Source organism: Hyperolius riggenbachi, chromosome 7 (genome assembly GCF_040937935.1).
Source record: "Hyperolius riggenbachi isolate aHypRig1 chromosome 7, aHypRig1.pri, whole genome shotgun sequence".
Classification (NCBI taxonomy): domain Eukaryota; kingdom Metazoa; phylum Chordata; class Amphibia; order Anura; family Hyperoliidae; genus Hyperolius; species Hyperolius riggenbachi.
In genome coordinates, this window is record NC_090652.1 from 145,164,904 (window position 1) to 145,176,991 (window position 12,088).

The following is a 12,088-nucleotide window of genomic DNA, read 5'->3' on the forward strand; positions in this document are numbered from 1 at the left end:
CAGTACATGGTCACAGCAGCTCTCAGTGCACTACTGGCAGTACATGGTCACAGCAGCTCTGAGTGTACTACTGGCAGTACATGGTCACAGCAGCTCTGAGTGTACTACTGGCAGTACATGGTCACAGCAGCTCTGAGTGCACTACTGGCAGTACATGGTCACAGCAGCTCTGAGTGCACTACTGGCAGTGCATGGTCACAGCAGCTCTGAGTGCACTACTGGCAGTGCATGGTCACAGCAGCTCTGAGTGTACTACTGGCAGTACATGGTCACAGCAGCTCTGAGTGCACTACTGGCAGTACATGGTCACAGCAGCTCTGAATGCACTACTGGCAGTACATGGTCACAGCAGCTCTGAGTGCACTACTGGCAGTTCATGGTCACAGCACCTCTGAGTGCACTACTGGCAGTACATGGTCACAGCAGCTCTGAGTGCACTACTGGCAGTACATGGTCACAGCAGCTTTGAGTGCACTACTTGCAGTACATGGTCACAGCAGCTCTGAGTGTACTACTGGCAGTACATGGTCACAGCAGCTTTGAGTGCACTACTGGCAGTACATGGTCACAGCAGCTCTAAAAGCACTACTAGCAGTATGTGGTCACAGCAGCTCTGAGCTGCTGTGACTGTGTACTGCCAGTAGTGCATTCAGAGCTGCTGTGACCATGTACTGCCAGTAGTGCACTCAGAGCTGCTGTGACCAGGTACTGCCAGTAGTACACTCAGCTGCTGTTTGTTTTTATGGGGTTCTAATGGCTTAAGGATTAATAATGCACTTTTCCCTTTTTTGGGGTATTTTGGAAAATACAAGCTGGCAAATTGATGTAGAACCTGTAATACAAAAGTGTCTCTGGACACTGCGAAATGGGTGTAGTCCAGAGAGTGGCTGTGCGGGTTGAGGATCCTTGCCTTGTTGCCTCCATTCCAAGCAGGCAAGTGTGGTGTCTGCTTGTAGCAGCTGCTCCCATGTCCATTGACAGAACAGAAGTAGTTTGCTGAGCATGTGCTTGTACAGCTGTCAGGAGACCAGCAGATATTCTAGTCACAGCAGTTCGAAGCCCCTCATAAATGTGCCTCATCGTGATGATGAGGTGCAAGAACACTGTTTAAATGTCTGAAAGGATTTCATCCCTGAAATGTGCTTTATACTGTGTGCTTTCTGTAATATTATTATATTATTACATCATTTTTCCCAAGCATGACATAAAATCCAGTCATACACCTCTACTTGTACATGATGAGTTGAGAGCTAATGTGTAAACAAGGGAAGTTAACCATTTCTGTGCTCCCAGCAAACCAGGAAGTAACTACACTGCAGCATTTCTGAAAGAGCTCCATAAGCTGTTACAAAGAAATGTTTTTTCTCTAAAGGTTATTATGTTGTTGCTTATCTTTTAGAGCAGAGCGGAAGTTCGGAGTTCAGGTCTGCTTTAAAGAGAGTCTGAAGCGAGAATAAATCTCGCTTCAGACCTCATAGATAGCAGGAGCATGTGTGCCCCTGCTAAACCGCCGCTATCCCGCGGCTTAACGGGGGTCCCTTCACCCCCAAATCCCCTCCGTAAAGCGGGGGAGCGCTTCCGCATTGGGGCAGGGCTAACCGCCTCAGCCCTGCCCCACGCGTGTCTGTCAGACGCATATCTCCGCCTCTCCCCCGCCCCTCTCAGCCTTCCTTCACTGAGAGGGGCGGGAGAGAGGCGGCGATGCGCGTCTGAGAGACGCGACTGGAGGCAGGGCTGCAGCCGTTAGCCCTGCCTCCAGGAAGGGAAGATTTACGACCAAGACTACGACCAAGTCTTGCGGGGGTGGGTTTGGGGGTGAAGGGACCCCCGTTTAGCGGCGCGATAGCGGGCGGTTTAGCAGGGACACACATGCCCCTGCTAAGTATGAGCTCTGAAGCGAGATTTATTCTCGCTTCAGAGTCTCTTTAAAGAGAAACTCCGACCAAGAATTGAACTTTATCCCAATCAGTAGCTGATACCCCCTTTTACATGAGAAATCTATTCCTTTTCACAAACAGACCATCAGGGGGCGCTGTATGACTGATATTGTGGTGAAACCCGTCCCACAAGAAACTCTGAGGACCGTGGTACTCCTGGCAGTTTCCGGTCTGTGAACCTTGTTGCATTGTGGGAAATAGCTGTTTACAGCTGTTTCCAACTGCCAAAAAAAGCATGCAGCAGCTACATCACCTGCCAACGGTAAAAATGTCACCATGTAATAAATGTCAGAATGTAAATCAGGGATTTAAAAGATTTTACAATGGGCAAACACTGAAATACATAATTTTTGTAAAAATGAAGCACTTTTTTTATTACATTATTTTCACTGGAGTTCCTCTCTAAGCCTATGTAAAAAAGTATTTACAAACTGCGGTGCATATCTAGAAGTTGGGTGGATGAGGATCCTGAAAGTGGGTGCAGGGCAAAAGTCTATATCAGCACTACAGACGTTTTGTGTCCACAGACACTTGGTCCCGTGTGTTCTGCTGTTCATTATCCGTTGATTAGGAGCTGCTGAATACAGGCAGTGATTTTGAGGTTTTAGTAATGTTGAGTCTGCAATATGCATTGAAACACTTCAGCTGTCATACTGCAAGACAACTCCAGATGTTTCCCTGCATTCATTTGCTAAGGTGTTTGCACCAGAGCAGTGTGACAGGTCAATGATATCCTGCCTGTGCATTTCACATTTACCGTAATGATATCAAACGCTTGCCTTTCCCTGAAGAGTTTGTCATACTTATGTTTGTATCACAGAATGATAATTGAATCTTTTTGGTTTGTAATAAGTAAGGCATATTGGCAAAGATAGCAATCCTTCCTTTAGTGAAAATGGAAGAAAACCAGAGCCAGGTATGTTTACAATAGGGGAAGTCATGCTGTCACAGGAAATTAATGGTCGGCTCTAAGCAGCTTTTCTGCTGTGGAATTAGGCTAAAAATATATTTGGGGTTGCTCCCATAATGATGCCTGTGCTGGTTGAAAAATGAAAGCTAGGAATGCAGCTCACCACAGTACACGTGCCTGGCTGAAGCTCACTTCAGTTGTGTGAACTTCTGGCAAACATTAAATCTTTCCTTCAACAAAGAGAGTGGCCCTGAGCCAGTCCAAAGGGAGAGCTTGTCCCAGCGCCATTCAGACACCCTTGTGCTTGCAGTGTGTACAGATAACCCAGTGCCAGATCCTTTTGTGCTCTCATAGGGATTAGCGAGGAAATTTAAGTTGTGCAGTTAAAATCCCTCTCCAAGTGTTCTCGGCTGGTTTCAGCTTTTGGTCCGCTTAGTTCTGGTTTCTTTCTCTTTGCAGAGGCAGTTTGTACTGTAGCAATGGATTTATTTCAGAAAATGTAGTAGTATTAAAAGTGCAGCTGCCCATATAAACCAGCTGGCTTTACTCTGTCAGCACTCTGTCAGCAATCTATTCTCATTTTTTCAGTACATCTGAGGGTTTCATTAGGTTGTCTATATTACTTCACTGATTTTCACTGACGTTGGCCATTAATATTACTTGTATGGTATTGAGACAGTGTTTATATGGGCCTGGACATTGCTTGAAGGGCAACAATGATTCTACTTTGGAAAGTCTGTGTATTGGCATGTGGTGATCCAGTGTGTCAGACAGGCTGTTACTGTTCAATTACAGTTTACTATGGTTCTATTGCTATATTTTTTCTCATGCCCCTAGGGGCAGTACGGTACTCCTTTATTATAGCTATATCAGCTCTGTATGGGTAGGTGTTTGGTGTGTGTAATAGATGCAAAAAGTGGTCAGTCAGCACTTATATTTAGGGTGAACGCCCTCGTCTTTAGGGAAACTTTGAGCAGTTGGTGGCTGAACTAAAAAGGGCACACAGTGCTGGAGACGGTAATGTACCTTCTGTGTTGGGGGGGGGGGGGGGGGGGTTGGTTCAGAGAATTGCAGGAAGGAAGCCAGCCGCGGCCCTCCCCAATGGCTGTGCTAACTACTTCCCCGTAGCTACTCAGTTATTGCTCTCCTTAACTGTTAGCCTCTAATTACATCTTCTATTGATAAAATGCATAACAAGGATTTTATAAAATGTTATTTTAATTATTTTCTGTTTTGTGAAATCTGCTCGTTTCAGTTTAGAAACACCTTAAAAATCCTGTTCTTTTGAGCAACACACTCACTTAATTTGCTTTTAGCTTATGTTGGGTTTTCTAGAGTTTTGGGATACTTAGAAAAAAGCATCCTAATGTAACATTATCCACAGAGCAATTATAGTATATGTAACTTTTTTTTCTTCTTTTCTTTGCAGTGCCAACCTGTAAGTTCACCTTTACCCGATTTCTTTAAACCTGCTCCAACTCCTGATCCTGCTATACGCCCCCCAGTGCCCAATGCGATTTTGAAGCCTGCACCTACACTCGTAAAGGTAAAGCAATTAAGCCATATTTATTTACTCTTTAGCTGTTTCATTTATATGTATAACACCACACATTCCATTACATATCAGCAGTACATAAAACCATTAATATTAATTTGTATTTATCTAATGTGGATTGCCTTAGATCTAATCAGAAGGTACATATCACTAGCAGAAACACAGACAATTAATGCAATCTGCTGACAAACTCAAGTTATATATTCATACCTCTGTAAGGATATCAAAAACATAGAAAAGCAAACAAACACGGTTTACCTTTCTTTATTCTCATCCATCTTTGTAGAGCATATAATCAGAATAACTCCTCATCTGTCAATATATAAACATCATGGCAATTTATTTAACAAAACATGTGTGCACTGTAGCAATTCAGTAGATAGGCAATCACTAACATTCTGTAGATAGGAAATGACACTAGTCAGTTTTGAGCCGTCTGGCTTTTTATCAGACCTTTGCAAATGTGTACAGCATAATATAAAAACATATTCTCTTTTCCTCCATAATGGCTATTACCTGGGTGGGGTATGTTCTATGCTCAGTAGGAATAAATCTCTCTGAGCAGATTCCAATCAGAAAGGGATTAATCTTTTGGACATGTCGGGTGGCCATCTATTAATGTCTGACCACCTTAACAAGAGTGTGCTGATTTATCAGAACAGCTGACCAGAGCAGCCACTCAGATTGCAGATGTTAATAGAAACATGGATTCTGATCCAGGGCTTTGGAAGAATGCACCAATTTTGCTCTAGTTTTATTTGCAAACTTAGAACTTGATAAACCAACCCCAACGGGTTTGTCAAAAGCGAAAAAGTCTAGAAATTCAATTTACGGAGGAAAGAGGATGATTTTGCCGTGAAGTACTCAGGGACACTGCTAAGCGGAATGACTCATCTGCCTCTCTCAACCTCTTTGTGCAAAGGGAAGAAAGGTTAGATGTATTTACTGGAATATTCTGTTACGCTGTAACTTATTGTTGTATAGGCTGAGGTCTATGTTCATGGAAATTTACAAGCAAATTCATATAATGGGTGACTGTGGGAAGTATTTCCATAGCTCAGCGCTGGAAGCCAAGGCACTTTGTAATTACTTTTGTGAAGATATGACCAGTAATGGATGTCGGGCGTCAGCGGCGTCCTTCATGAGCTTAGTGTACCACGCACATGAAAAGAGTTCAGAATGCATATTGTTCCTGACTTGGTAACTGAAGCACTGTATTGAATCTGTCTGTTCTCTCCTCTGCCTCCCTGCAGCTCTAAAGCTCTCTCATAGCCTTGAAAGCAGAGAATGGAAATGTTAGCAGTGCCTGTGGTAGGCAGGAAGTTTAACAATATTTCTACAGAGGAAAAAAAAAACTGCTCCGACTAAGATGAATATAACACAGTTTAGTACTTCACATGTATTTATTTGAATACTTTGCATATAGAACAAAACAGCTCTCTGAAACAACTATGCTTTTGCACTAGTACACGCTTTCATAATTATTCAGCTATACATATTTAAAGCATAAATGCAATCATAAAACAAATGTGTTCAGCATCCTCTCTTCATCAATAATGCAGTTACATTAACGTATTGATTTTCTTTGGAACCTTCGGTACAGTCTGCCTTTCCACTTTGACATTCTTTCCTCAGCCATGGCTGTCGGCTTATTAACTTCCTGTCTGGGGAAGGAAGTCACTATCCACTGAGTAGTTATGCATTTCAGCTACAATCTTGCAGCAGTGGCAGGGCAAAATGGGTATTTCATTTGCAGATGTTCAGCAGTGGGATAAACATTTATTTATTTCACTCATAAGCACAAGCTCTTCCAACTGTTAAACATATCAGGCAGCACTGTATGCTAAAAATAATTCAGTATATATCACAAAGGTTAGCTTAGAGTTGCGCAATATATAATTGAACCTCAACACCCTCTGCAGTTTTTGTTTTACAAAACGATGCGGCAGAGTGTGTTATTGAACCCTACTGCATCAGAGTATCCTGGTATGGAAATCCAGCTGTAGCCACTCCCCCTGTACTCTCATCTTGTAAAACTTCAGTCTCTGTTTTTGAGGAGCAAAGGGTGGCTTATAGTCAGGTGGGCAGAAGGGGACATGACTTTGTCTTCTAGCCATGCCCCCCACATAACTGTAAGCCAGCCAGCACAGAGGTATAGGCATGGTGAGATACGTTCTGGCAGCAATGTGGTATAATAAGTTACCATTTATTCACCTTGCAGTGCTAGCTTCAAATCTGGGCCAAGACGATATTTGCATGGAGTTTGAGGCCTCTTGCACACTGCAAGTGATTCTGATTCAGATTCCGCTTTTGAATCGGTTTTTACATCCGATTCAGATTCCGATTTGCAGTGTGCAGGGAGCAAACTGCAAATCGGAATCTGAATCGGATGTAAAAACTTTTGAAACTAAAAAGCGGAATCTGAATCGCAATCACTTGCAGTGTGCAAGAGGCCTGAAGCATATAAAACTAGAAGAGAACACATCCTTTTATATAAAAGTTGAGGTTAAATTGTTGCTTTTAAAGCTATTATTAATAGAATAAGCAAAGCTGTAACTTCTGTGTCAGTCATAAAATAACAGGAGTGGGGGGAGACTATATAAGGTAGATTAATTACAAGATATGAAGAGCAGATTTGTTTGTTTAAAGAGCCAAATGCCTTGAAAAATCTGCATGAAAACACCAACACTGTAAAAATGAGGTGTATAATTCCCACCATTGAAAGCATCTCTGCTTATGGAAGTAGTGAAGTTAGACTGGTTATACAGTAAAAACTAGATTGTTATTATTATGCTTTTGTTTGCCCCTGTATTAGTGGTTAACAGTTCTTTCCAAATATCTCTTTAAATCTGCCAAATTTGAGTTTGTCCGATACTGAGCCAGCAGCAACATGCTGGAGGAATCCGGCATGACACAACCATTCTGATAGTTCCCTCAGTCCTTTATATAAGGGGACAGGAGAAGAGCAGCAGCAGGTAGAGGGTTTTGTGGGAGATGAGTCTCCATACCAAAAGGTGTTTACAGCAGTGTGGATATTTTCTGTGGGGGGGGGGATTTTATTTGGTGGGAAAAAAAACAAAGCATAGAAACTAATTGCAAGGATCCTGTCTTCCCTAAACACTGTTAAATAGAACCGCGTTTGCAGCAATCTATGTGGTGAATAACCCAGACAGCTAGACAGTGGGTAGGCACAGACACTGAGCATCTGTATGCATTATTATTCATATTTTATTCTGAGGTGAATAGAGTTGGTCATGTGACCTGCTCACCATCTGCCTGTCTGATATGTCTCCAGTAATTATAGCCCTGCGGCAACCGGGTCTTCTATTTACTGAGTATAATGTTATCTTTATATCTGCAAACTCTGCAGAACGGTCAGGAATCATTCACTCAGAAACCCTTTCATGCATTTTCTTGATCTATACAGCAATACACTTAGTGGGATTTGATGGCAGTCTGCAGGTGAATGCTTCATTTTGAACATCTGTGTGGAAATGTCGTATTGCACAAACACCATACAGCTGTGCAGAGAAGAAATGGCTTTAGGCGCTGCTGCCATTTGGTTGCTTTTTGTGGCATACTTCATTCTATGTGCACAACAATGAGATTCCGACATTCCAGCAACAATGCATTGTAAAGATTCCTGAAATACCAGAATATGACTTTTATAAGATTCCTGTGTTGAGTGCTATTCTAGACTATCCCTGGAAACTTGAGCATGGGGGAAAGTGGCTGCCTAAGAGCTGCTAATGTATTGGCTTTAGAGGATGTGGTGATTCTTCTGCAACTACATTGTGTCCTCTGTCTTCTCCAAACAGCAAAGCCAGCCAAAGAATGCAAATGATAAACCTCGCAGTAAGAAGTCAAAGGAACCCAAACCACGGATTAAGAAGCTGAAATACCACCAATATATTCCGCCTGATCAGAAATGCGAGAAGATCGAACCAGAGATGGATTCCAACTATGCGCGTCTCCTGCATCAGCAGCAACTCTTCCTCCAGCTGCAGATTCTGAGCCAACAGCAGCAACACTACAACTACCAGACAATCCTGCCTGCTCCACTCAAGTATGTGCAGCACAATACCCTCTGTCATGACTACATTCCTCCTTATTCCAGGGGGAACAGGACTGTGTATAGCCTGGGGCAGCACCGTGGTGTAGTGGTTAGCACTTTCCCCTTGCAGCGCTGGGTCCCCGGTTCGAATCCCAGCCAGGTCAACATTTGCAAGGAGTTTGCATGTTCTCCCGGTGTCTGTGTGGGTTTCCTTCGGGTACTCCAGGTTCCTCCCACATCCAAAAAAAACAATTCAGATATGTTAATTGGCTTCCCTCTAAATCGGCCCTATACTACGATACATACACTACGCAGGTAATGTATAGCTGGTGGCGGCAGCTTCACAGATTGCGATTGGTTTCATGCTGAACTCGATTCACAATCTGTTTGCAGTAAAGGCAGCCATACGATCCCTCTATGATCAGAGTCGATCAGAGAGGGATCTATCTGTTGGTCGAATCTGATGGAAAATCGACCTGTGTATGGCCACCTTTAGAGTCAGGTAATCAAATAAGTGATCATTTATCAACAAGACAAGTAATAGTGATTTTTAACGTTTGGATTTCCTGGTTAGCATCCTTATTACTTGATTACCAGATATAAATAATTGATTGTTTATTTTATGCCCGACCGTTACACTTTAAGTTAAAGAGACACAGAAGTCTTCTAAAAATCACGTTTTTAATAAAAAAAAATGTGTTTAACATCTTTGCCCTACCTAAACCGCCGCATCCCCACTGCTGAAATCTATCTAAATCCCCCCTAAGTCCCCCCTTCCTTACCCCCGCAAAATCCACGACTTTCTCGGTCGTGGTTTTTGCTGCTGTTGGAGGCAGAGCTATGAGCCGCAGCTCTGCCTCCATGCCTATATATCAGCTGCGGATCTCCGCCTCTACCCCGCCCCTCTCAGTGAAGAAAGACTGAGAGGGGTGGGGGAGAGGCGGCAATCCGGACTGACAGACGCGCTGAGAGGCAGAGCTGCTGCTCATAGCTCTGCCTCTCACGGAAGCGCTGCCTGGATTGACCACCTCCACCCCCGGGAGTTTGGGGGGATTTAGAAAGTGTACAGCGGCGGGGATGCGGCGGTTTAGGTAGGGCAATGATGTTAAACACATTTTTTTTTTTTTAATTAAAAGCATGATTTTCACGAGACTTCAGAGTCTCTTTAAAGGATCACAATTGAATAACATGTTTTTTTTTTCAATTGAGATAGGAAATGTTTGGGAAGTGCTGCCAAGTACTGGGGTATAAATTTGAATCCTTATCTTTGTTTACTGTTATCTAATTCCTTTCACACTTTTCTGAGCAGTCTTCTCTAATCTGATACCAGTGAACCATGAGGGGAGGGGGAATTCCCTCACAGTGCATATGTAAGAGAGCTGTGCATCTCTGTGTAGAGGGCTCAGTCAGTGACAGGGCAGAGCTTTCTCTCACAGAGAGCAGAGCAAATGTATCTTATGTACAACAAAACATTTGTAATTGTGTGTGTGAGAAACCTGATTCCTGACAGGATTTTGTTTTCATACTCTCCTTCAATATTACACTGTTCTAAAGGCCCATACACACGTCGGATTTCCGCGAACGACGGGTCGTTTGAACGTCCCGTCGTTCGCCCTCTAAATCGGGCGTGTGTACAGACTATCGTACAGACTATCGTTCGTTTGATAAGAGTGGGTTTGAGCGATCCGCCCGTGTGTATGGGCCTTTAGCATGTCAGACTGCAGAGATTCACCTATGCAAATGTAGCTAAAATCTACACTCAATGAATTACAGCTTTTGCCTCTGATATGTAACATGAAAAGTAGGAAAATGTTTACACAGCTACTTAGACATTACTTGTACATTGTTTTTTTAGAACAGTTGGGTATTGATAGTGTTCCTTTAACAACACTTTCAGACTGATTTCGTAATGTTCCTGTAATTTCCCTTTGATTGTCAACAAGTTTGTCTGGAGAGTTGGTATTGAGTAATCAATGCTCTGCACAATGACAATGTATCATGCCATTCTGTGCCCCCCCCCCCCCCTTCTTCTTTTTAAAAGATCCCTCATAAAACACTGTTTTCTAGCTGTTTGCTAGCTCAAGCAGTGATGTTTGTTGGCTGTGCTTGTGAAATCCACACCTGCAACTACATGTGAGGCTGAGTAAATATCACCACAAGCAAACCAATCAGTGCTGTAATAACATGCTGCAATGCCATTTTCACTTAGTTAATTAACCTTCTCTATAGATTCCTGTCATGTTTCATTTTTCCCCTGAGTATTCCACTGGGATTTTGAAATATGCTGTTAATTACCATGTTAGGGACATCATGTAAAATAAGACCTCTTAATCTGAGTTTGTTTCTTTTCAAGGTCATTGAATGATAAGCAGAACAATGGAAACACTGCAACCAGCAATGTAAACAACAACTCTGCGTCTCTGCAGAATGCAGTAAACAGACAGAACAATATTCAGTTTAAAAAAGCAGGACCACTACCTTGTAACCTGGATGATATGAAGGTAATAAAGAGTGGCGTGTGTCACAGTATGCAACCTACTCTTCATTATTATTTGTGTGTCATAGCATGCCACCTACTGTTCATTATTATCCGTGTGTCACAGTACTGTATGCCACCTACCGGTCAATATTATTTGTGTGTCATAGCATGCCACCTACTGTTCATTATTATTATTAAACTTTACTTAGTTCACAACTTGATAACTTCGAACAATATATAACGAGAGAGCAGCATAAGGCTCCGTTCACACTCTGAACCGTAAATCGTGATTTGGCATTGCTGTCTTCCAAGATTCTCATTCCAGTGAATGAGAATTGTGACGTAGTCCCTGGGAAAATGCTGCATGCAGCCTGTTTGCTATCATCAGAAATCTCAAATGCGCTGCAATCACTGCAGTGTGAGCAATCCCATGGCATGGACGGAAAAGTATGAAACACGGGCTGAGTGTGACTGAGGCCTTAAAGAGAATCTGTATTGTTAAAATCGCACAAAAGTAAACATACCAGTGCGTTAGGGGACATCTCCTATTACCCTCTGTCACAATTTCGCCGCTCCTCGCCGCATTAAAAGTGGTTAAAAACAGTTTTTAAAAGTTTGTTTATAAACAAACAAAATGGCCACCAAAACAGGAAGTAGGTTGATGTACAGTATGTCCACACATAGAAAATACATTCATACACAAGCAGGCTGTATACACCCTTCCTTTTGAATCTCAAGAGATCATTTGTGTGTTTCTTTCCCCCTGCAGCTATCTTCCACTGAAGTGTCAGGCTGTTTCTTCCTGCAGAGTGCAGACAGCTCTGCCTGTATGTAATTCCTCAGTATGTGAAAGCCCAGCCAGCTCAGAGGAGGATTTATCCAGCTTGTAAAAAATAATAGAGCAGAGAGAAGCTGCACTAATCTAAATAACACACAGCAGTGTGCAGAGAGGGGCCTGGAGGGGGGAGATGCATCACAGAACCACAACACTGAAGAACTTGGCAGCCTTCCAGGCACAGGCTGACAAGTCTGACAAGAGAGAGATAAGTTGATTTATTACAGAGATGGTGATAGTAGAACATGCTGCAGTAAGCCAGAACACATTAGAATAGCTTTTGGAACTTGTAGGATGATAAAAAACAGGATGCAATTT

General features: G+C 42.8%; 1 protein-coding gene across 11 annotated transcripts in view; it reads left to right on the top strand.

Moving 5' to 3' along the window:
- Positions 1 to 12,088, top strand: part of MRTFB (myocardin related transcription factor B) — a 422,849-nt gene that overhangs the window by 358,426 nt on the left and 52,335 nt on the right. For all 11 annotated transcript variants that reach the window (XM_068244719.1, XM_068244722.1, XM_068244721.1 and 8 more), the window contains 3 exons: positions 4,277 to 4,393; positions 8,221 to 8,468; positions 10,810 to 10,957. In XM_068244719.1, coding sequence (XP_068100820.1) covers positions 4,277 to 4,393; positions 8,221 to 8,468; positions 10,810 to 10,957 — 513 coding nt within the window. The remainder of the gene's footprint in view (positions 1 to 4,276; positions 4,394 to 8,220; positions 8,469 to 10,809; positions 10,958 to 12,088) is intronic.